This window comes from Brassica napus, chromosome C7 (assembly GCF_020379485.1).
Source record: "Brassica napus cultivar Da-Ae chromosome C7, Da-Ae, whole genome shotgun sequence".
Lineage (NCBI taxonomy): Eukaryota > Viridiplantae > Streptophyta > Magnoliopsida > Brassicales > Brassicaceae > Brassica > Brassica napus.
Genome location: NC_063450.1, coordinates 31,722,817 through 31,747,282, shown reverse-complemented (window position 1 = coordinate 31,747,282; position 24,466 = coordinate 31,722,817). Strand labels below are relative to the sequence as shown.

Genomic DNA, 24,466 nt, shown 5'->3' with positions numbered 1-24,466 from the left:
ATTGCATGAGAGTTAGGTTGCTAGATTACTCTGATTCTGAAACCCTAAAATCTAGTCGCATATTACCAACCTTGAAATTGGTAAACCCTAATTGATATGCAACTGAATGATAAGATTGAATGCATCTAAATTGATTATCCTTGTTTGCATTATATTCTGTTGTGGCCGTGTGATTTTGCTATGAACCATACCGAACGCCCGTGTGGCCTAACCATTCCGATGCATTGTTCATACTCGCGGCCTTGTGCCCTTGATAGATCACATTGTTTGCATCATGTGATTGAAAGCCGTGTGGCTTAATGCATCATAGCTTGGCCGTGTGGCCTATAGAGACACCATATCTGAATGGTCGTGTGACCTTGCTTGCATATCTCATGAACCGATCTCTAGGATCGTTGTATCACATTACATGGTCGTGTGGCCTAAGCATCACATATAGACCTAGCATTCTCGACTTGTTTCGCACCATGATCGAGTAGTAAAGTGTTTTGGTCGAGAGACTTATGAAATCATATGCACTGATTATTTTGAATTGGTTGCATCCTAAATCATGAATTGATTGATAATATGGTTTCAGATGCCGAGATTTGAGCCTTTAGATTATGCCATTCTAAATCCCTCTGGAGAAAATTATCTAGAATGGGCAACGAACACTTCAGTTGTCCTGAAATCAAGAGGACTCGGAAGGAGTATCATTCAGGGTGATTATGCAACTAGAAGTGAAAAGTTAAGAGCCATAACAATTATGTGCCATCATCTCACTGAGGATCTAAGAAATCAGTACCTAAATATTGAGAATCCTCGTGACCTTTGGACAAATTAAAATACAGATACACAATGGTGTTATTACCAAAGGCCAGGCATGCATGGATGAGTCTCAGATTCCAGGACTTTGAGTATGTGGATGAATATCATTTTGCTTTGTCCAAAATCGTTTACAAACTGAGACTATGTGGTGAAGTGGTAACAGAGGAGGATTTACTGGAAAAGACCTTCCTCACAGCCGATCCAAGAGATCTATTGTTACAACATATCTATAGAGAAAAAGGTTTCACCACCTATAATGATCTGCTCTCATGCCTAACTGAGCAGAGTAATCAGTTGCTAAAAAAAATAGTGAGATGAGATATCCTGAAGCAAATAAGACTGATATGGATCATGATGAATCCAAGGCAGCCGTGACTAATATAACTGATGGTGGGGCCGATGTCTATTGACTAAAGAAAGATCTCGACATGCTAATCGTGTTTTAAGTCTTTGATTTGTGTTTTTCTTTAAACCTAATTGTTATTCACGATTTTATATATAATAATAGAATTGATTTGAGTTCATTACTATTATATCTTGCCTGATCTTACTTGATAATGTGAATGATTGATAAAGAAATCGCCTAAAAGGCATTATGGTACGGTATAGTAGCCTAGTAAGAAATCTATGGCTAAGGCATTGCCTAAAGGGCATTATATACACCCAAGAATATATGACCCATTGAGTTAATATGGTTTCCAAATAGAAACAATGGGCAAAAGGAAACAAGTTCCTTCAGATTTAAGAAAGAAAGAAAACACCTAAGACCCTTTAAGAAAGTGGTCAAGACTATACCTATGTAATCTACTGATCAAAACTATGCTACAGATCAGTATGATAAGAGGCAAGAGCCGTGGTGATCATACTGATATATCCCACGAAAATTATACACTTTATGGCAAGACCGGATTAGCCATCCTAGTCTAAACTTGATGCAAAGATTGATATTGAGAAGGCACAAAGAGTTATCCCATAAGATCTCACGTTGTGAAACATGTACACAAAGGGAAACTCATTAGGCTTTATTATCCTAAGCATCATGAATTATATATGTTCATGATGGGGAGAGAGGATAAACCCGTGATACATGATCAATACTACAAATTCGTGAACCATGGTCTATGACCATGATATAAACGGCTTGGCCGTGCAGTCCATTACCTATAAGGATCGTACATCCATCCTAAAGCTTAGGGACATCATGGATTTACATGTATATAAAGTAAAAATATATCAGGCCATATAAGTGAGCATATATATTCCCATCTCAGATTGAATACATGTCATAAACCAGACATACACCATTTTAAGAGACTTTGAATAAACCACCACAGACATATGTGCCGTCTAAGATGGAACCTCAGAAGAGGATGGGAATATATGTTGGATAAGAGTATGACTTTCTCCCACGACTTCTAAGAGACCTTGAGCCAAATATGGGTGATCAGAAAGTGGCTAGGTACACGGATTGTATGATCAATGAATCCGACTATCCAACATTAAAAAGAGAAAGCTATAAGCTGGTAAAGAGTAAAGAATGATAAGAAACAGAATGGTATCAACCATCATTGTCTTGGCAAAGATCCTCGGATTAGAATTATAGACGTCCAAAGAAAGAAAAGATTATACATAGCTAGCTAATCGAGATGCCAGACACTGACCCGAAAAGAAAAGAAAAGAATGACTAAGTCATAACCAGCTTAGCACCAAACGAAATCTGATGTCCTAGAAAGAGACACAGTCAAGTTGCTACATAGTCTATACAAGATAGACCAAAGTGTTCCATAAGATAAGGAACCTCAGAAAGAAAAGAAAGGTGCATAGAATGACAATACAGATTCGAGGTCATAAGGAAACCATATCAGACATTGAGAAAAGGCTGCGCAGCTAAACATCTAAGGTACCAAACCATGTAGCTTGGGACGCCAAGCTGCTAGGTAACAAAGGTCATGGATAATGAAATCTCAAATCGATTAGATCATGTCTGGAACACAATGGAACCATATATAAGTGTCGACACATAATGATATATTTGTACATAGAGAGTAGCACTTGAACATAAAGATATAAACGAGGATCAGAACCCACGAAAGAGTACTCATAAAGAATAAAGATTAGATTGAAAAGATAAACGTGGGGTTTAAAGTATCTAAAGAAAATATAGGCGTATTGGCCATACATACATATACAGAAACGTCATCTGATATAAACCAGTGAAATAGATGGGTCTTGTGAGGGAAAAGAAATTGTGAGATATGGTACATGATCACGAGGTCTAAAGGTGTCATGTTTCCTATTAACAGCATTCGATCATAGCTTGTTACACAAGGATACTCACAGAGACCATGGAACAGATTATAAGGAGATAAACTCCTATGTGGTGGATGATGCTACACAATTTCGAAATTGACAAAGGTCTGGTCATAAGAAAGAAATTAAATTGACATATAAAGATGTAGTAAGCAGCATATGGATCACTGGATAAAGGACATCATTGTTCCTAAGCTGTTCATGGACTGAAACAAAGCAGCTGCATATAGTATATAATACTAGTAAAGGAGTTCTATAAGAACGATCAAATTCAGTCCATATGTAAACTAATAAAGAAATTCGAATTCCTTGTGTTTATACTAAACCAACCTAAAGAGAGGTTAAAAGGTTTATACAGATCTGTGACACTAGCATGGACCGACTAGATTGTAGTACGGGTTAGTGGAAAAGAAAGATCAGTTATCATATGGCAGTCCATAAGCACGTGTGGTCGAGGTCCATGACCTAATATATATTCAAGTGCGTGGTATGATCCACGGCAAGAAAGGTCATGGGACGCCATCAAGATATAAATATAGGACTGCAATATCTAATGTATGTGGCATTGCCGAAGGCAAGAAGAATCGATAGCCATGTGTGAGGTCCATGAGTGTATTTGGCCGCAGAGCCATAGTTTGATGAGATTGTAAAATTCATTACAACAATGATCATTGATCAAGTCATGATCTTGGACACTCATGAGACAAGTTATTGATGTTAGGAGTTTTCAAGGCTCCTAAGACAAATGTTGTAGTATAGTGATTGTCGAACCAGTTCTGAGGGATATCAAAGCACTGAGAATGCAAGTACTCACTTAATCTAAGTGCAACCAATGATTTAGATGGGTTTTAAGCTATGACTAAAACTAGAAAACAATAACAGAATGATACTTTCTTGACTAAGGGAAAAGAGAACTCATGGGCATAGGGATTAGACCTTGGGTGATCAAGTATCGAACTAAGGATGTCAAATGATCAATCAAACTATCAACCTTAAGCCTAGACACAATTCTAAGCAAGCTCTATGTCTAGATGAATGCTCATTTGCTAACATATCTCAAACATCAAATGTCTTTGGTTGAATAATATGAAAGCAATCATTACTAACAAGTCTATTAGCTATCTTAGCATCTTTAACAACAAATGTCTTTGGCAAAGTATACTTAAAGCTTAGGAGAGTTGTCTCAGGCATTTCATCAAACACCTTTCGGGTGGGAAATGCCTATTGATCAACTTTTGAGTGGCCAACTCAGAAGATGCATTAAGAATACTCTACTAGCAAGGAACAAGAATGATCTACACTAAAAATCCTAGAACTAACCTAATCACCCTTAATCTCCCTAACCCATGAATTCAAAAGGTGATTACTCACTAATCTCCATGATTCCTCTTAACCCATATTGGATTTCAGATTAACTGTAGAGAAATAGATAAGAAATCAACAAGAACACAAGATGAAGCAATGAAATCTGAATCAAAAGAGGTTTTTTACTAGTTCTTCTCTAAAAGAGATTATCTGCCTCCAATCTTACAAAAAAGTACTTAACTTAGGTTTAGAAAGTGTAAAAACATCAAAACAAATGACCAAAAGGCCCTGAAATAACATAAAAATCGTCCAAGCAAAACACGCGGAGTGACCTAGCATAGTCGCTCCAGGAGGTCACTCCCGACGCGTTTCTTTGTGTCTCGACCCGTCAAAACGCGAGTGACTTGACCTGGTCACTCTGGCTGGTCGCTCTGGCTGGGAGTGACTTGAGCTAGTCGCTCTGGCTGGTCGCTCTGGCTGGGAGCGACCTCGGTAGGTCGCTCTGAGAGGTCACTCTGCGATGCTCGACCAGGATGGATATGCCTCTAGTAAATTGATCATAACTCCTTCATTACATCTCCAAATGACTTGAAACCACTTCCATTAGAAAGCTAACTCAATTTTCTGTGTCTCCACAAAATCTTAGCAACAGGAGATTTCTCTAAAGGCTCCATCCATCTCATCTTTCACCTCTTTTGGATCATAATGCTCCCAAACATCTCAAATCACTCCATGGCACACTCCAACACCTAATAAGGACAATGAATGCAAAATGCAACCTAGACATGGCTAAATCCTAATCTATATGATGAAAATGCTCATGGATGAATGGATAAAACAATGTAAATATGCAAGATATCAACTCCCCCCAAACTTGTTCTTTTACTTGTCCACAAGTGAACTTTCTAGAACTCATAGGGAGAGAAGTTTGAAGTTGGGAGCTCATAGCCAAAAGAAACACAACTAGCACACACAATTAGCACACTCTCTTATTACACTCTAGCTTCTCTAGGCCTATCTCAACTCTTTTTGCCCTTACACTCATCATCAATCATCCACATATTCAAATCAACCAACTCTCACATTCGTTAAGCACAAAACATTAGGTGAATTCTTGCAAATGGTCAGTTGGTCCAAATCATTTGGTTGGGTAAGGGAAGGCTTTTATTCAAGTGATTCAAGAGGTTCAAAAACATATGATCTTTAAGGTGGTTTACTCTCGAAACAAGTAGACTTGACATTGCACATAATATATCTAAGAAAGGGATCAACTCATGCATACAATGCTCAATCTCCATTGTTCTACCATTTTCCAACAAACATACAATTACACAATCATTCCCAAATGTCAAACCCAACTCACATCTCTCACCGAAAGATCCTAAGAACATTAACTCCTTCTCTTTCAAATCTACAAGGGATTTTTCACAACCTCAAAACATTACTTAGCTCCTAACAACTTGCTAGCCCCCTTTTTCTTTCTTTTTCTTTTCTTTCATATTTATTTCTTTTTTTTTTAGATGGGGGCCAAGACTTTTCATAACTTGAGCTAGAGGTTTTTCTACTTATCCCAATAGACAATTCACTTAAACACAAAGAGTCATTTCTTTTCCTTTTTCATTGCTCCCAATCATAATCACAACTCTCACCCCCCACCTATAGCTAGACAATAGAGTGCCCAATCTAGCAAGAATGAAGATCAAGCATTGTCGTACCCGATACTCTCAACATTATGCACATGTAAGACTTTCCGAAGAAGGCCTCACTCATCAAACAATGAAAGCTTAAAAGGAGGGAAAAGTTTTGGGAGTGGTCTACCACTAGAGTTTGTCAGAATAAGATTGGCATAAAGGATGTGACAACTCAGGTGTGTATAGCCATGACTCAGTACACAAGGGACCATGAGCAAGAAGCATTAAGTTCGTTTAGTTCAAATAAGGTTGTAGTTGGCTTCAAAGACTGAGTTTCAGCAATCAACAAGTTTCAGGAAGAGTTTTCAAGGCTCGAAACATACAAGTCTTTTTGAGAGGTGCAAAAGCTACTCAGGTGCAACGTAGTGTTCTTTACAAGGCATTTAAAATCATTTCTCCCAATGCAAGTAAATGCAACCTATATGCTCTAGACTCTCCTAGAAATGCCAAAGATGCAAACTAAATGAAATTTTTTTTTTTTTTTTAATGCAAATATATATGTATAATGCAATGCATGAGACTCAAATCATCAAAGCAAACGTGATCAAATACTTGGTACCTCCCCCCCCAAACTTAATAACACAGTCTCTGTGTTGTCAAGGAGAGAGAGATACCCAAAAGAGAAAACTAATATGCAAAAACGAAATGGTATATACAAGGGAAAGTAGTGGGTTACCTTCTATGGAGAATAAGTAGGGGGAGATGCTCCCTCCTCATCGTCCTCAGGTGGTAACTCTTCAAGGTGCTCATCAGTAAGAGTGCCCATCTCTTCAATGTAGAAGGCTTTCCCGAACACATTTGGGTTCTTCATTTTCTCCTTGAGTCAAAGTGGAGAACATGCCCTTTACCCAAATGGAGTCAATCGTGCCCGCTTTCACCTTAACAATTGCTCCTGCTGTAGCTAAGAATGGCCTTCCAAGAATCAAAGGGATCTAGAGGTAAGGTTCGAACACCTACAACTTTTGTAAATACGCTACTACTCAACGCAGACCACTACACCAAGGAGATTAAATTGCTCCGGGTGCCTCTCGAATCAATATAACAACTTTTTTCGGCTCCAGGGCCAGAGAACTCTATAAGTAGACATCTTCGTAGTAACTTGGGATGGCATAAAAGAAAAAAAACATCATTCTCTCTCAGTCAGTCGCTCCATCACACAAAATGCTGTCTCTGCGATCAATCTCCGCTGTTCTAATGTCGCTCCTTCTCCTGTCTGCCACGGCAGGTCAGGCTTTCTATTTCTTCTTCTTTTTTTGATCAACGGCTCTCTGTTTCTTCTCTTTTTGGTCTTTGATACGTTCTTTTTAAAAAAATTCGTTAAATCTGTGCATTCGTTACAATCTATAGAGCTCCAAATATTCAACAGCAAATTCCTTTTGTTAAACTTTTATTTTCTTACATTTCAGTTAATATTTATTTATTCCCCATGCTGTTTTATCAGCTTATAAGCTACAATTTTTTTTTTAGTTTTGTTGTCAACAGGTATGATCCAGACCGGGCCCGCTCCAGTGAAATCTCCCGTCGACCATACCGGTCCAAAATGGGTTCTTCCACCGGTGCCTAGCACCCAGGAAGATTGTGGCTTCGTTTGCAGGCACAGCGATTTGCTTCCTTTTGGATGTCCAGGCGTCAACTGTTACTGTCTCCAGAATCCATAAATAATTGTTGTACGAGTTTGTCTACAAAAATTATCCAAGTTTGATGAAATAAAGTATCTGAATTAAGTGGTGATGTTACAGAGAAAACTATTGAATGTTTTGATTAAAATTGCTATCCGTGTTTGTTTCATGAAAAGTGAACCTTCTGCTGAACAATGGAATGTTCTCGCCCTGACATGTTAACTGCCACTCAATCTCTGAACCTTGTTTTTGCTTTGTTCATATTCGTCCCAGCTAGAGGACCAATTCACATATTCTCTTCCACTCCTTGAATGAACTATGATAGGACAATCTGAATATAACCCTTCGTGTTGGCTTCTCCCAATTAATAAACCATTAAAACCTTTGAAAAAAACCATTAAAAATTCTTCCATTTCTCTTTTTTTTCTCTTTTTATTTATTTTGGTAAATACTCATAGAATAACTAACAGTGAAATTGTCTAACTATACTTTAAAAATCATCAACATGTAAAGTTGAATAGAAGCTTTCTCAAAAAAAAAAGTTGAATAGAAGTTAAATTGTATACAACAATTCATGTCCAATAGTACTTTTACATGTTGATATCTTAATACTTTTAGATTGTTTAATCTGAATTCAGTGAAATACACAAATTTGGGCGACTGGTGAGCTAGATTGAAAGCCGCAAAACTTCTTTTCTGCTACGAATTTCTTTTCTTCCAACTTTCCTTTTCCTTGCTAACTTTCCATTTTTGTTGACTTTCCATTTATAAATGAGCCGATTAAATTTAGGAAAGGCTATGACAAGGTAAATCCGTCTCCAGCATACATCTTAATCTTTTAGAGGTCCAAGCAAGAATAACTATAGTTTTTAAATATCAACTTTTCAGCCAGTAGATGGTTACACTGATTTACTAACTCTAGTTTTAGTGCTGACTATTATATTTTGTTTTCTTTTAACCACTGCAAATAATCGTCACGAAGAGCCTTACGGTCATTGGGCCGTATTAGAGGTTAGTTGCAACATGATACTACCAAGCGTTTCAACTAGCATTTGGCGCTTGCGTAAAGACTCCACTAAAAAGAGGAGCTAGTTGATTACTCTTTTAATTGAGGGAATAAAAAAACTATATGCATGCAAACAAAATATGAGACCGAGGCCAACATCAGTGGTAAGAAATTACAATGGGTCTCTCAAAACATGTTTTAATAATAATAAAATATTTCAAAATGTGACAGATTTAATAAAAGTCTCTTAACAAGAGACGTTGATATATACGGGAAGAATCGATTAACACCTTCTTTCCTCTTTTTACTTACTTTTTTGTTTTGTTTTACTATTTTAATTATGAGAGACTAGTGGATGTGTATCTACACGACTAGCTTCAACATTAATGTTAACATTTTTTTGCTAACGAATGTAAAAAGTCAACATTATACCTTCTTTTCTTTTGTTCTAAAATACCATACTTTTTTTTGCTAAAAGAAGATACCATACTTCTTTTTTACCTCAATTTTGTATATCTGTGGGATACCAGTTGATTTAATACTTTACGATACTTCATTGATGTAATGTGAAAGTTATATATTTATTATATTGATGTAAGTCCAATCAGAGCTCATGAAAATGTCTTAATCTACTAAGAAAAACACGTGATGAAACATTTAGTGATTTTCAAGTGTCGTAAGATCTTACTAACCCTTAAATACGTATGACCTGTTTTTGCGTAGCATAAAAAAAAAGCCAGGGAGCGAGCGAGAGCGAACGTTCCGTTGATCATGTGCCTCTTTGAACTCGAAGCTCTTTAAATACAAATCGAGTGCTCTCACTTCGAAAAACATCAAAGACAAAATAAAGGAAAAATGGTGTCTCTTTTCTCAGTTGTTTCGACTTTTATTGCTATTGTACTCATCCCTGGTCTCTTCATCTCTAGGCGTCTAAGTGTTCCTTTCTCCATAAGAAACATCCTCAGATTCATTAAACTCGCAGCTTCTCAGAACGATAATGATGAAGAGAGGAACGAGAAACGGTAGTCTGCTTTTGTTTAATCATATATATTTTTTACGTGTTAAGCTCTTTGTAGCTTATTTTCCTTAAAACATGCAATTTGAAAGAACCAAAAAGACAAACGGACAGGGTCTATAATGTTTTATGAATTAGCGGGTATTGACTTCTAACTATATATTAGTCTTATTAGATGATTCCTCATCAAAATATGATGCACCGGCGTTACTCAACTGGGGATCTCTAACTTTCTACTAGAAATATGCATATGTTTGTTTATACGAAAGCCTTGAACTTTGTTTGTTCTTAACTATAATTGTGTAGTGGTACAAATACAATGGGAGAGAGAAGAAACGAGGGGGACTGCCAAAGCATGTGGCGATTATACTGGACGGAAACAGACGTTGGGCGCAGAAACGAGGACTAGGAACATCGGACGGTCACAAGGCCGGAGCGAGGAGGGTTATAGAGAATGCTAAGGACTGTTTCGCTATGGGGATAAACACTGTCTTTTTTTTTTTTTGTGCACTATAAACACTGTCTCACTCTTTGCTTTCTCTACTGAAAATTGGGCAAGACCCGAGGTGGTGATGCAAATAGAAGATAACTTTTGCAACACGATTCCAAGAGTTTTTTCTTATATTTCGTTCTAATTCGTTTTTTTTTAAATGTTTGACCAGGATGAAGTTAACGGCCTGATGTCCTTGTTCGAGGAAAACTTTAGGTCTGAGATGCCTTTCTTCCAAAGGTACCCAACATATAGTTTAGATCCTTTAAGAAAAACATTACGTAGAGTTTTTGGTTTTAGTTTCTACGTTTTCATTATTTGAAGAAAACCAAAATAAAATATTTTTTGATAAAAAGTTAAAAAAGCTAGCAAAATACGAGAACCAAATCTTCACAAAAAAAATGGATAGGACTATGAGTTTTTTTTTTATTTAAGAAAAAAAAACTAAAACTGAAATTGTTGTCATTTCAACACCATGATATCAATTTTTTTCGTTTTTATATAGAGATAAAATAAAGATCTCAGTTATTGGAAACCGGACGAAAATCCCCCAGTCACTTCTAGGTTTGATAAGAGAAACAGAGGAAGCTACAAAGAGCTATGAAGGGAAGCATCTCATTTTAGCAATAGACTATAGTGGAAGATTTGATATCATGCAAGCGTGCAAAAGTCTAGCCGAAAAGGCGAAAAACGGGCTGATCCAAGTAGAGGACATTGACGAGAATGTGATAGATAAAGAGTTGATGACAAACTGTAGCGAGTTTCCAAATCCTGACCTATTGATCAGAACGAGCGGAGAGCAAAGAATCAGTAACTTCTTCTTATGGCAATCTGCTTACACTGAGCTCTACTTTCCTAACGTTCTTTGGCCTGACTTCGGTGAGGCTGAGTATCTTGAGGCCTTGACTTGGTATCAGCAAAGGCAGAGGCGATTCGGTCGACGAGTTTAGGCTTTGTATTTCATGTCTCACAAATAAATTGCATTTGATTGCAATAATTTGCGTTTGATTTTGTGTGTTATTGTTCTTTGATTCTCACACGCATGTATAAGTTGTTAGTAACATCGTTCTCTTGCAATACAAGAAACTGGAATATCTCAAAAGATCTAGTTCTTGAGGTACAAAACGTCCATTATTACACATCATATACAGTTTTTATTACACCAATGAAAAAAAACTCAAGATTTCGACCACCAAAGCGACGCTGTCTCTCTGCTGAAACGACATCAACGCTTCCACAAAACCGTTCCTCCCAAAATCAGGCCACATTTCTTGAGCAAAGAAGAGCTCTGTGTAAGCCAATTGCCACAACAAGAAGTTACTCACTCTTAGCTCACCACTCGTTCTTATCAGCAGATCCGGGTAAGGAAACTCAGTAACGTTCGTCTCAAGCTCTTGCTCGATCAGTATCTCGTCTATCTCCTCAACTTCGATCTCACCGTCTTTCACTCTCTGCGCAATGCCTCTACACCGCTTGTAGAACATCGTACTTCCCGCTGTAACCAACGGCTACGATTAGCTGAAGCCTCGTGTTGTTCTTTGTAACTTCCTCAACTTCGTTTATCACTTTCAAAAGAGAGTTTGGCAGTTTCGATGAGTCTCCAATGATAGAGATCCGAACATTGTTCCTACACTCAAAGAAGATTATAGCAGACTTGTGACACACGGCACCACAAAATAAAAACAATTCTTCATGGATTTTTCTGATCATACGATACTTACTTGGCTAAAGTCTCAAGCTCTGATTTGAGCGTTCTCTCGAACAAACTCAACAAGAAATCAATCTCGATCTGCATAGATATATATTTAGATTCCAATAAGGTCTCACAGAGCAAAAGACAAACCCTAGAAATGTAGGGCATACTCTTACCTTAGGTCTAATCCAGTTATCGGTAGAGAAGGCGAAGACGGTTAAGACTTGAATCCCCCATTTGCCGCAAAGCTCAACGATCTCTCTCAAAGCTTCAACGCCGGCTCTGTGACCGTCCCAAGGTTGTAGACCTTGATTCTTCGCCCATCTCCCGTTTCCATCCATTATAACCGCAACGTGCTTCGGCATCAGCTCAGGCTGGAGTCCCTCCGGTAGAGTTTCTTCTTCCTCCGCCGCCGTGAACGGCGCCATCTCCGATTTGGTTGATCTGACTCCGAGTCCGATACGATTCGGAGTGAAGGAGAGAAGCAGTCTCGACCTAGCTTCCATCGCCGCTCTAAAGCTCCGGAGTTGAACCGTTGGAGATTGAAGGACGAAGGAGCTGGAACGCGAAGGGAAATCATTCTTTTGTTGAATTGATTAATCAAGAAGTTGTGGTGGTTGTGTAAGGAGAGAAAGCATTGTGTAATAAAGCGGAGAGGATGGAACCAACCGCCTCCATAGATGGTTCTGGTGAGATATTGAAAGCGATGTCGTCTTTTTTGTCTGTGTTGTTGAATGCGATGATGATGGTGCTCATTTCGAAACTGAGCGCCACATAACAAAATTTATCGTTAGAAATTTCAAACTCCAGTTTTTTTTTGTGTGGTTTATATAAGTTCCTATTCGTCCACGTCTCCTCGTATTCCAATTTTATTATTTTTACAAAATTAAATTGCATTAAAAATACTCCTACCAGAAGTCCAAAAAAATATCATATCAGCGAGAGACCTAAATAAATGTACTGCAAATTTTGCAATAATAGTTTCATTTATGAGATGAAAATTGGGTTCAGAGCCCATTTCCTTGTCATAAATATAAGGGCCCATAGCCTGACATGTGACCAACGTGAGTGTATTTGGTTCCTGCCTGTAATCGCCACGACTTGACCTGCTCCCGTGAGGACAGTTTGACTTCAATAACAATATTACCCTTAGATTAAATGGGAAAAAGGTAAAACTGCGTTGATAAAAGAAGAAATCCGAAATGGATGTTCGTAACAGACTCTCCTCCATCCGTGACAAAACTCACTCGGGAGGTTTAACCAAATGGTTTGCCACTCGATAATTATTCAAGGCTCAGCTTTTGATTAGATTTTATTAAAAACTTCAGCTCCAATGTAACACAAAGTATAAAACAGTTTTTTTTTGCTTCAATTAATTTATCATTCTTTTAAGAAAAAAAAAATCCGAAATGGATATGTGTGTAATGGTCAAACTAGATGGGGTAACGGATAGTGTCTCAGTGTATATAATAATATAATTTAACCCTTCGCCGACCTTACCGGGTGTAGTTTGCACCGGATAAAGTCTGTTTGTTTACAAATCGCTAGAGACGTCAAAAAACTCTCTTCCTAGAGACGAAGAGAAGAGACCCTTTTTCCTGTAAAAAAACTACAGCCCATGAGCATGACCCACGTAGGGGATGCTTACCGATTCTTATTCCTCTTAGTTCAGGACCGGTTCTCTCTAATTATAGCCTTTTTCATTTATTTTTTTTCCTTTTTTCCTTTAGAAACTCTTCCTAGAACCACTGATGGAGCTGGTCTTAGTTTACTTATCGCAGCGATCATCGATCAAACTGTTAGTCGCTGATATTTGAATGATAAAAAGAAATTATTAATAGTCTCAATTACTAGCCGAACAACATATCTCTATCGATTCCAAACATTAAAACAAACAATAGTAACGATATTTGAAATGTCGCTCGTTGCTGCCCCGACCTTCAAACGAACATAGCAAAACTGATACCGTATTGTTTATGTAGCAAAACAAAGGAAAAGGCAAACTGATATATAAAAACATATATACATTTAGTTTAAAAACATATATACAAACAAACTGATTCCAGCTACTTCCCTCTTTTTATATAATGTGAATGCGTTGTTGTTTGAAGTATAGTCTTCCCACTACTTCACTCTTCTTATATATGTGAATGCTTTCACATTTGAAATAATTCCAACCAATTATGATTTTTGGTTAAGTGATTTAGCGCTCAGAAGGGTTTGTGGACAATTCATTTAAAAACTCACACATTACATATATAGTACATATGTTGCTAATACAAACAAGACTTAGGGAAGATTAAAGATCAAATACATACCATGATTTACACTGCTAATCAAATCTAATTTTTTGGAAACAAATGTTCCTAAAGCACCAAATACAAACCACTTTGTCTTACAAAGGAATGAGCTTTTCTTCTCTCATCACATCAATCCAATACAAAATTGAATCCAGGGTTCTATATTTCCTCTTAAACCCAAACTTATCAACTTTATCTCTGCTTCCAAGCAGCTTGAAAGGACATCTAAATAGCACATCCATGAAAACCCATTGGCCAAATCCTCAATCTTTGTCTGGACAAGCTTCTCCTTCACCAGAATCTCATCCCACACATGCTTTCTCTCACCCATCTCTCTCTCAAACCAGAAACCCTCATCAAACATCGTCGTTTCGTTGACTTGCACCCCAAGTTTCCTCCCGATTTCAGGCCAAATCTCTTTCCACGTGAACCCTACCCCGTTTATGGCGTTAAAGGCTTCACCATTTTCACGTACTCTCCCACTAGTCGCAGCGAAAATATGCTGTTCCGCGACTAAATTTGAATCAGACCCATCAATGTAACACTCCTCCCAGCATTCTCTTGTCCCTCCAAACACAAAAGGAAGATTCAAATACTTACACATGGCTCCATAAACACAAAGACTTCCCATGAAGTTGTACAGAGTCCTTGTAGAGCTTCCCATTAGCAAACCGGGTCGTTGAACCGACCAAACAACTGAATCTCCAGAGATCTTCTCCTTCAGAAGATCCTCCAAAACGTAATAGAAATTCTTCCCCGAGCTCTTCCTCGGACACTCCTCGCTGTAATAACACACACTTGAACCTTCTCCACCACGAGACAGAGTCTCTCCGACGAGAGACACGTAATGCTTCATCCCCGTTTGGAGCGAGAAATGCTTTAACCTCCTCGTGGCGTTTGGGAGAATCGCGTCCAAGGCGTTTGCCAGCATCGTTCTGTTCTGGTCGCAGCACTCGTCGCTGTCCAGTGGATACTCGCCGGACCACGTGACCCAAAACACGTGACTCACGATGTCTTGTAATGGAGACAGTTTCTGTTTGGTCTCAGATGCGTTAAGCAGATCGCATGAGATGAAACTGTACATCTTCGTCATGGAACTGATCTCGGGATTTCGTGCAACGCCGTAGATTCTCCACTTGGTTTGTTCGACATTGTTAGCGTCTTCACAATCTCTCGGCCCACGAGCCCCGTGACGCCGAAGATCAACGCCACGTTCTCGTCGTCGTTTGTATTTGTGACGCTGCCATTTTCAGACCCCATTGTATGTATTGATCAGAGAGTTCTGGAGTTTGAATAAGATGGACCTTTAATGGATGTTGTATATTTATAGCACTAAAGATTTACTAGTAACTTAAAACAGAAGAGTAAGCGTGATTCACGATTCAACGGGTTATCGTAGAGTTTCAAGACTCGATGCCTACCTGTTTAGGCTATGTTAGAATATTCAATCAACTTGCTGTGTACACAGCTATCATTTAGCATAACAATGCATAAATTTTTAGTATATATAAACTGAAGTCAACAGTGTTCATGTTACATTTGTTTTTTCTTTGGTTTTCCTTTTTTATTTGTGTAGAAATTACGAAAATGTGGAGTTAAGAACCCCATTCATTATTAAGTTAACTGTGTACTTCTGTACCATTGCTTGCAATATGACTTTACAAAATAATTTTGACTACTAAATAGTCTCAGACACCTAAACTTTATATAGTAGTTTCAAATTTTAATGTGTATTTGTACTAAAAACACTGGTTCTCTTTAAGTGCTAAGAACATCTAATAACACGTTACGCACCCACATATTATATTGATCTATTTGTATTTTTAACACGAATACTTAACATCTATTTGTAACTTTATATATCAATTTAATTTGTGGTTGTAACGTGTTTTCTATATAAATTTTTTTTTTCGACATTCTATATAATTTTAAGTGAACATCGTGTACAGCATTCTGTCTACTGATTAAACGGACGGTCAAGATTGCGAGAGGCAGAATATGACCGTGGCTGTCTGTATACGTTGCCGGCCAGAATTTTAAATTTTAACGCTTCAAGTGGGTCTGTTTTATTTTAGTTAACAGTCTTACCGGTCAAAACAGAATATTAATCCACAAGTACTTATTCAATAAACTAGTTACACTCGTGATATTTTTTTCATAACCCGAAGTCATATGTACCATAGTCCAAATCAATCTGAGATCTAACTGCCAATAGATTTATGCAGGGGACAAGCATGTATATATCCAATCCCATAAAATGAAACAAATTGACTATTCTATGAATGTTTGATTTCGATAAGCAATATTGTAGAATAGAACAATGGAAGCGTAAAATAAGCAAGCAAAAGAAATGCATAATAGTATGGTGGGATCATTGAAGTGCCAAACGTAATTTCATTATCTCTGAATTTCTTTTATAAAAATAAACCTCCAAATGAAGAAATGCAGGAACATAAATCCCAAGTTAATTTTCTTAAAAAATACTTTAAAAATTATGGAACTGTAAAATTAAATTTCCGGAATGACGAAATGGAGGAACATGAATTACGATATTATAAAACGTGTCACTCATAACAATTTTGGAATAGTTTTCTCAAAAAAAATTGGAATAGTACAATTTTCTTGCTGCTGTTATGTTTATTCGGAGAATATTAATCAGAACCTTTGATCACGTATATACGTCAATCTTGTTCCGTGAAACTGACAATAATTGTCTGATCTGCGTTGGAGTGACTGAAAGGCGGGAGATGGGTACAGTGTATCTCTGGCCCCAAAGGCATTGAAAAGCTAAAAACCACACACACTTGGCTCTCTCCAAATCTTATAATGGACCATGTTTTATGGTAGACCTACACATTACTCTTCTTTCAAGTTTGTGTCTTCCTCCCCTCATTTTATGCATTGAATCAACCAATTTCTCATCTTTAAGAAAAAAACATTTCGATATTTTAATTTAATTTTAAAGAATAGCAGCTCCAGTTTAGGTTTATGATGTGATTTGAATATTTCATTGATTAATCAACCAGTTTCTCATCTTAAAAGAAAAAACACTTGCAAATGTATTATTATTTTTTTGGGTGGTCAACAAGGACAGTGATGGGCTTATTTTAGTGAGCTGATGTTTGGGCTTAATTATAATTGGCTTACAGAGATATCCCCCACGGACACAAACTAGTTGTGTTGTGTCTTAAAAAGTTAAAAATAAAAGAACGAATCAAATCTTTTCCAGTTTCGTCCGACGGAGATCGATTAACGGAGAAGTAAACAACCCCTAGATATGGCGGAGAAGCTCGCACCGGAGAAGCGACATGATTTCGTTCATAACGGTTTTTCTCTAATTCTTTCGTCTCTGTTTCTCTGTTATCGCAGTCTGGTTTTAACTTTACGAGATTTGATTGATTCCGATGTAATAGGGCAAAAGGTGTTTGAGTGGGATCAAACCCTTGAAGAAGTGAACTTGTACATAACTTTGCCGCCCAATGTTCATTCAAAGGCATTTCACTGCAAAATCCAGTCGAAACATCTCGAAGTTGGCATCAAAGGCAACCCTCCTTATCTCAATGTCAGTTTCTTTCTCTGTCTTTACACAGTTTGGCTTCGTTTCTCGATACAGTTGACTGAAGTTTGTTAATTTTTTCCAGCACGATCTTAGTGCTCCTGTGAAGACGGATTGCTCGTTCTGGACACTAGGTACTCCATTGTTTCTTCTTCTTCTTGCGTATCTGTATTAGGCGTTTCTTTAGCTTTGAGCCCCGTTTCACTTCTGGAGATGATAAGTTGAACCCGAAAATGTGAGCTGGTTTTGGTATGAATGGTAGATAGAGTTTGAGATTAGAAACATTTGAGAGTATACGATGGATGATGGACTGTTGTAGAACTAGCATGTTTTGATCTTGAGTATGAAGCTATCGGTTGCAGCGTTCTAAGTGTATAAATGATCTGTTTCTATGCACTCTCTGTCCATCTTATTTTTCATTTCATGATTTACAGTATGTTTCGGGTTATTATTATCAACATCTTCAAGTTACCGGCATAGTTTTTTTAGTTTTACGGTTCATAGTTTGTCACTGTTAGCCTAATCTGATATTTTGTGTGTTGGTATGGCAGAGGATGATATAATGCACATTACCCTGCAGAAGAGGGAGAAAGGGCAGACATGGGCATCGCCGATTCTTGGACAGGGTCAGTTGGATCCTTACGCCACTGATCTAGAGCAGAAGCGGCTCATGCTGCAGAGGTTTCAAGAAGAGGTTAGCTATAGCAAACACTCTTCTTGCTTTTGCATTTTTTTTTTCTTATTGAAAGCCATCTTGGTCAAAAATATAATTACGCTGCCAAAGATGATCTGATTTGGTTGTGTAACCTATGGTGGCTGTCTTGCTATTTTGATGAAATTGCTTACTCTTTGTCCAATCGGATTCTTAGCGGTTTGAAAACACAATGAGCAAATGAACATAGGCTAGAGACTGAATACATGTGTGCCCTATTGTTTATGTTCTACTTGTATCCATGGCTTCTATATATTTAGTATATTGAACTTAAGTATGCTTTCCCTTTTCTCTTTGGATCAATATTCTTTTTTTTTTGCTGTGTCTATGTTTGCAGAACCCAGGATTCGACTTTTCACAAGCTCAGTTCACGGGTAACTGTCCAGATCCGAGTAGCTTCATGGGTGGTATTCGTTCTGACTAGTCCTCCCTCCCTACTCTTGGGATTTCATGGCTGATAAATAAACGGCCTGACTTTGACCCGCTTCTGTAATCATCTCTAAACTATATTTTCATTCACTCACATGAATAAATGCCTTGTTTCGTCTCTGTTTAGTTATTCTTTTATTCCCCGACAACAAAATCACACCATCAAAAAGTTCCACATCCCCTTTAGAATCTTGTTCTAGTATGGGACGGCTTTTGTTTCAATACAAATCGTTTACGTATGTAACTTTATTGGTATAGATTCTTTATGAAGAGATTAAAAACAAATTAAATAAGAGAGAAAAGGGAGGTAAATGAGGATGGCGCGCGTCATCTTCGTCGCGACACATAATCTTAAGACACAAAGAGAGGAACGAGTCTCGAGACGCTACGTATAGGCTAACAGCCATTTGTTTTGTCTCTCTTCCCCTTCTCCCTCGTAAACTCCTTCGTTTTCGTCGTCTTTAGTAAATTTTCACTACCTTCTTCTTTACCTCACCTTCTCCATGATCCTCTCCGTCATCCGCAAATCATGACTCTCACACTCCTCCTCCCTCGCAGCAAACACCTAACTCACCTCATCGCCGAGTCCTCATCGTCGGAAACTACTGCCACGACGTTCTGATCCAAAACAACACCGTCGTGGCCGAAACCCTCGGCGGCGCCGCCTCCTTCATCTCCAACGTCCTAGATTCCTCCTCCGTCTCCTGCGACCTAATCTCCAAAGTCGGCCGCGACTTCAAATACGACGTCGCACACCCTCCGATCGTGGCTCCGGAGAAGGAGACCACGGTCTTCAAAGCCTATTTCGATCTCGCAGCCGATCGGGTCCTGAAACGCGTCGCTGCATGCGACCCGATCCTCCCGTCGGACATCCCCGACTCGAGGTTCGACATCGGGATGGCCGTCGGCGTCGGCGGGGAGATTCTCCCCGAGACGCTCGAGAAGATGGTGGAGATCTGCGACGTGGTGGCTGTGGACATACAAGCTCTGATTAGAGTTTTCGATCCTGTTGATGGAGCTGTGAAGCTTGTTGATTTGAAGGAGAGTGGGTTTCGTCACCTCATGGGTAAGATCGGGTTCTTGAAAGCTTCGTCGGACGAAGCGCTGTTCATGGATGTTGAAGAGATGAGGCGTTTGTGCTGTGTGGTGGTGACTAGTGGTGAAAAAGGGTGCAGGATTTATGACAAGGATGATGAGACGGTGGTTCCTCCGTTCGTGGCGAAGCAGGTGGATCCTACGGGCGCTGGAGATAGTTTTCTTGGAGGTTTGGTGGTTGGTCTTGTGGAGGGTTTGGATGTTCCTGATGCTGCCTTGTTGGGGAACCTCTTTGGTTCCGTCACTGTTGAGCACATTGGTCAGCCTAAGTTCGATTTGACGATGCTTCAGGTTCGATTTTTTATATCTTTCCGGTTTTGTCTTTAGTTGATTGAATTGCATGCTGTGTGTGATATATGACGATGTCAATTAGAACTGTTGTTACAATGTAGATCGAAAAGACAATCGCATGAACATAGAAAACCAGTCGCGGAATCTGATAATGTGTCAAGCTTGATTTGTTAGTTCTTGTTTATAATATTAGGGATGGTGCTTAAAAAGGATTGATATGTATTCTTGATAGTACTATTAAGATTCGGGGAAAGTAGTAACGGTTGCATCTTGCAGCTTACTTTCAATATAATCAAACCTAGACGTTCTTAATTAGAAGCTCGATCTGATTTGTGATAGGTTTTCCGTCTGAACATATGGTCAAGTCTTCACATTATTTTGTCTTGGATTATGGATTATGCAGATAGCCTCTTCTATTGTTTTAGTTCATAGTTGATTTAGCATAAGTTGCATTCAAATATAGGAAACATTTGAATGTGTGTATAATTTTCTTGATGTTTCTGTGTATCTTTTTTTTTTACCTGTTGGAAATATTTGCGTTTGTTTCTGCATGAGGATGCATTCCTTTTTATGCGTGTCCCATGTGTTGTCTTTCTCGGTGATGCAGAGAGTAAAGGATGAGGTGCAGAGAAGGAAGAAGCAATGTAATCTCTCAAGTAGCCACAACAATGATCATGACGAGTTTCATGCGCGTCTAAGTCCAGCTCGGTTTCAGGACTCTCCCCTTCAACCAAAGTTATTGGTCAATGGTCACTTGTGTGACCGGTCATGATTGGTTCCTGCAAATACGAATCTTTTAATCACTAACAACGCTCTTCTGAATTGTGTAAACTTTCTACGTTTATGAATTTTGGAAATTTATCTACTATTTAGTGTATAAACGCCATGCCCAGCGTCATCAAACGCTTTTTATGGCCGCCAATGCAAAGTCTTCGTTACCAAGTTCCGTTTTAAATTTGAGATAAATTGTCAAACGAAAGAGATAAGTTTACCTTTTTGCTATTTTGCATGTTGTTAATTTTCTTATTAAATCAAGTTGAAGCAAGTCAAATAAATCATGCTGAAATGAATTAAAATTAACTTTTTAATCACTGTTTAGGCATAGTGGATTGGTCAAAATCGGAAAAGAAAATCAACTTCGGATTTGGAATGTCAATCTCTGTTTTTTCCTATGCACGTTGTCAGTTTTGAACCTTTTGGTTGCTTTACGGCTAAACCGAGAAAAGCAACCGGTCAATATGTACAATCAGTAAGCAAACCAAGTTGAGTTTTAATATAGATTTTGAGTTATAAACAGCAGACGACAGAAATGAAACCAGAATGGTAGGATTTTTATCAAATTGAAATAGCTAAGATGGTCGTTTAAACACAAAAGTCGTCAAGCACTAGATTTATCTCACATCCAACAGAGGAACAGATGGAGAAAACTACAAGAGAGTTTGAGTTACAGAGGAAGCTCGCCACTGTCAACGATCACAACTTTACTCGTAGGAGTTCCGCTCTGATTTCCCTCAGCTTCGATTTTGTACACAACGTCCATTCCCGACACTACCTTCCCGAAGACTACGTGCCTCCCGTCCAACCTGTATCAATTCCCGAGAGCTTTCAAATCAGAGAAGGCAAAGAAAAACATGTCCATTCACGTGTTTGAAATGCCGGTGGTTTTGTACTCACCAGCTTGTTGTTACTGTTGTGATGAAAAACTGAGATCCGTTGGTGTCTTGGCCGGCGTTTGCCATTGATAGAAACCCTGTTCACAAAAAACTGATCATGTTAAAACCTCACTTAGGCAAAGAGCTTTGTAAACAAAGAATACTGAAGAAGCCCTAACCTGGACCAGTATGCTTGAGTTTGAAGTTCTCATCAGCGAACGTCTCACCATAGATAGACTCTCCTCCCATACCATTGCCATGGGTGAAATCGCCTCCCTGGAGCATAAAGCTTGGTATGATTCTATGGAATGAGCTCCCCTTGTAATGTAGAGCCTTCCCTTTCTTACCTATTCCTTTCTCCCCTGTGTACAAATAAAAATACAGTTTATGCAAAGCTTTCATTGCAATAGTATATTAGATTGACATGAGATGAGAATGAGCAGTATTGTGTTCTCTTACCTGTGCACAAAGCTCGGAAATTCTCTGCATAAACAAAAATATTACCCCTTATTAATATTTCGCTCATACCAATAGCCTTGCAAACAAGAATCAATGGTACAAGAAACATGGCAAGTGTAAAAGGGTACCTGCAGTTTTAGGGACTGTCTTTCCAAATAGACCCATGACAATACGACCTGGACAAAAAATCATCAATCGGTCTGAGATGCTAAAGCATTTAATTTCATGTATTCTTCATCTAACATAGAGCACAAGTACTAAGTGCACCAACAACAAAGATGGATCATAAGAACTAAAACACAGGGAACAAGGTCATACCAGCTTCTTTCCCATCAATCTCAACATCAAAATAAACCTTGTGTGTGATCTCCTTTAAGTTTTCCTTGGACTTTTTGGCCTGCAGCAACATAGAATCCAAACATCCAGAAATCAATACAAACACTCTCATTCCATTTACATCTCATTTCAATCTAATCCCATCTTGAAGAAACAAAGTTCAGAATCTTCAAACAAACATATGGTTGTTCCGAATCAGATCTAAACACACACTATATAACTCGCGCCTGTAAGTATAACGATTCGTTCACTGATCCTACACAAATCGTAGAGAGATGATGGAAACTAACCTAAAAGCTCTGAATCATTTATTTATTTTTAAATCAACACGAGAACTCCTAAGACGGAATCTAATATCTGGATCGTGAGAAAAATGAACCTGAATCGCGCTTAGAGTTCCGAGAAGAAGAAGACTCCATAGAAGCAGCGTCACTGAGCTCGCCATCATCTCGCACACTGCAGTAAATGTGTTTCTCTCCAGAGGACTCCCTTTTTCTTTTTCTCTATTTCCACCAGCGCATAACAAGAAGACGTCGATATCCAATCATATTCCGCCATCTGGCTTTTCGTACGTGTGATACTGATACCATAAATTGGGCCTCAGGTCACATTACTGGGCTATTAAATTATTAGATACGGCCCATTTATATGTTTCACCACCTGGCATGAATATAGTTGTACATAATGGCTGAATGAAATTTTGAGTTAAGTCTTTTTTTATATTAGTCAAAAACAATCCATAAAGCATGTCACATTACTCCTGTCCAGCTAAAGATTACTCTGTTTTCTTTATTAACATTAATGCCTGTATCATTTTACTTACCATGTTCCCATTCAAATTATATATTTGACTTTAGTTATTTAAATACTCTTTAACTTTCTGGAACAATCTTTCCGAATATCTTTTGTAGCTAGATTATTAGATACAAGATCTTTTGCCAAACTGTACGTTTTTACCTTACTATTATTAACTAAGCAAAGATAACACCTTCTATCTTCCTTTGGTGCCTAAAAATGGATATGGAAAAACAAAACAAACACTTTAGATCTGTCTCTCCCTCGCTGTCCACTAATATTAGCCAATACTTTCTTTTGTTGCCTTGTTTATTACAACATATCTGATAGGGCATCTATTTTTAAAAAATCCATGTTCACACTACACAGAAAATCTGAAACAAAACAAGCAATATTTTCTTTCTTTATTTTTTCTTATTCGTTAAAAACATGGGAAATTAACACGAGAATAATTAAAATATTACAAACAAAACGAGTTTCAAGTAAACAAGTGTATTCAGATGTGAGCGTGTTGAGCTTTGACTAGGATTGATCTGCGTGCTGCTGACCCTAAAGATAAGCGAAAGTCTAAGCCGACTACACAATGGGTGCGCACGGAAGGTCCAAGGCGCAATGAAAATGAAGTCTTCCCCAGCCGTGATATCCCTCCTAGGGCGGTAAAGCAATCAACAGCGAAAGCTTCTGATCCAAATCACAATGGGAAGCTCATTGTTGACCTATGTGCCAGTCTCTTCGACTCCCCGAAAAAACTGAATGTTTCAAGCTCTAAGGGTGGTGACTCGAGCTCAGAAAGTCTTTCATCTGACGAAGATGACCCGGATGAGGAGAATGATCAGTACATAAAAGTTATCTCTCGGCGTGAGAAGAAGAAAGCTAAAAGCTTGGCTAGGGCTAGAGGCCCTCTA

The 24,466-nt window shown here is 38.3% G+C and overlaps 4 protein-coding genes, 1 long non-coding RNA gene and 2 pseudogenes across 5 annotated transcripts; 4 read left to right on the top strand and 3 right to left on the bottom strand.

Annotated features, from left to right (window-relative positions):
• The first annotated feature begins 7,206 nt into the window (after nt 1–7,206).
• On the top strand, nt 7,207–7,844 carry LOC106430874. The gene is made up of 2 exons (XR_001286096.3): nt 7,207–7,338; nt 7,596–7,844. It is a non-coding gene; the product is annotated as an uncharacterized LOC106430874 (long non-coding RNA).
• Nucleotides 7,845–10,271: 2,427 nt separating this feature from the next.
• On the top strand, nt 10,272–11,458 carry LOC106430937 (dehydrodolichyl diphosphate synthase 5-like). Its single transcript, XM_048763759.1, has 3 exons — nt 10,272–10,319; nt 10,416–10,483; nt 10,749–11,458. The coding sequence occupies exons 2-3, from the start codon at nt 10,434–10,436 to the stop codon at nt 11,191–11,193; spliced, it is 495 nt and encodes a 164-aa protein (XP_048619716.1). The 5' UTR covers nt 10,272–10,319; nt 10,416–10,433; the 3' UTR covers nt 11,194–11,458.
• On the bottom strand, nt 11,378–12,683 carry LOC106430936 (annotated as a pseudogene).
• Nucleotides 12,684–13,942: 1,259 nt separating this feature from the next.
• LOC106430897 lies at nt 13,943–15,974 on the bottom strand (annotated as a pseudogene).
• A 1,429-nt stretch (nt 15,975–17,403) lies between these two features.
• Nucleotides 17,404–19,053, top strand: LOC106430869 (nudC domain-containing protein 2-like). Its single transcript, XM_013871668.3, has 5 exons — nt 17,404–17,562; nt 17,650–17,798; nt 17,878–17,926; nt 18,344–18,486; nt 18,842–19,053. The coding sequence occupies exons 1-5, from the start codon at nt 17,514–17,516 to the stop codon at nt 18,926–18,928; spliced, it is 477 nt and encodes a 158-aa protein (XP_013727122.2). The 5' UTR covers nt 17,404–17,513; the 3' UTR covers nt 18,929–19,053.
• A 185-nt stretch (nt 19,054–19,238) lies between these two features.
• On the top strand, nt 19,239–21,196 carry LOC106430852 (inositol 3-kinase-like). Its single transcript, XM_013871648.3, has 2 exons — nt 19,239–20,319; nt 20,927–21,196. The coding sequence occupies exons 1-2, from the start codon at nt 19,831–19,833 to the stop codon at nt 21,089–21,091; spliced, it is 654 nt and encodes a 217-aa protein (XP_013727102.2). The 5' UTR covers nt 19,239–19,830; the 3' UTR covers nt 21,092–21,196.
• A 433-nt stretch (nt 21,197–21,629) lies between these two features.
• On the bottom strand, nt 21,630–23,318 carry LOC125590302 (peptidyl-prolyl cis-trans isomerase CYP20-1). Its single transcript, XM_048763757.1, has 7 exons — nt 23,146–23,318; nt 22,749–22,827; nt 22,559–22,606; nt 22,431–22,454; nt 22,151–22,333; nt 21,994–22,069; nt 21,630–21,902 (listed from the first exon to the last, which is right to left on the bottom strand). Exons 1-7 carry the CDS (start codon nt 23,212–23,214, stop codon nt 21,764–21,766), a joined length of 618 nt encoding a protein of 205 aa, XP_048619714.1. The 5' UTR covers nt 23,215–23,318; the 3' UTR covers nt 21,630–21,763.
• Between the last annotated feature and the right edge of the window lie 1,148 nt (nt 23,319–24,466).

Excerpts from the sequence above, each read along its gene's own strand:
- LOC106430852 (XM_013871648.3), top strand. The coding sequence starts at position 19,831 with ATGGCCGTCGGCGTCGGCGGGGAGATTCTCCCCGAGACGCTCGAGAAG. Across the intron at positions 20,320-20,926 it reads TCGATTTGACGATGCTTCAG|AGAGTAAAGGATGAGGTGCA; the intron begins GTTCGATTTTTT and ends TCGGTGATGCAG.
- LOC106430869 (XM_013871668.3), top strand. The coding sequence starts at position 17,514 with ATGGCGGAGAAGCTCGCACCGGAGAAGCGACATGATTTCGTTCATAAC. Across the intron at positions 17,799-17,877 it reads GCAACCCTCCTTATCTCAAT|CACGATCTTAGTGCTCCTGT; the intron begins GTCAGTTTCTTT and ends AATTTTTTCCAG. Across the intron at positions 18,487-18,841 it reads TGCAGAGGTTTCAAGAAGAG|AACCCAGGATTCGACTTTTC; the intron begins GTTAGCTATAGC and ends CTATGTTTGCAG.
- LOC125590302 (XM_048763757.1), bottom strand. The coding sequence starts at position 23,214 with ATGATGGCGAGCTCAGTGACGCTGCTTCTATGGAGTCTTCTTCTTCTC. Across the intron at positions 22,070-22,150 it reads ACTCAAGCATACTGGTCCAG|GGTTTCTATCAATGGCAAAC; the intron begins GTTAGGGCTTCT and ends TTTTGTGAACAG. Across the intron at positions 21,903-21,993 it reads ACAACAGTAACAACAAGCTG|GTTGGACGGGAGGCACGTAG; the intron begins GTGAGTACAAAA and ends GAATTGATACAG.
- LOC106430937 (XM_048763759.1), top strand. The coding sequence starts at position 10,434 with ATGTCCTTGTTCGAGGAAAACTTTAGGTCTGAGATGCCTTTCTTCCAA. Across the intron at positions 10,484-10,748 it reads GAGATGCCTTTCTTCCAAAG|AGATAAAATAAAGATCTCAG; the intron begins GTACCCAACATA and ends GTTTTTATATAG.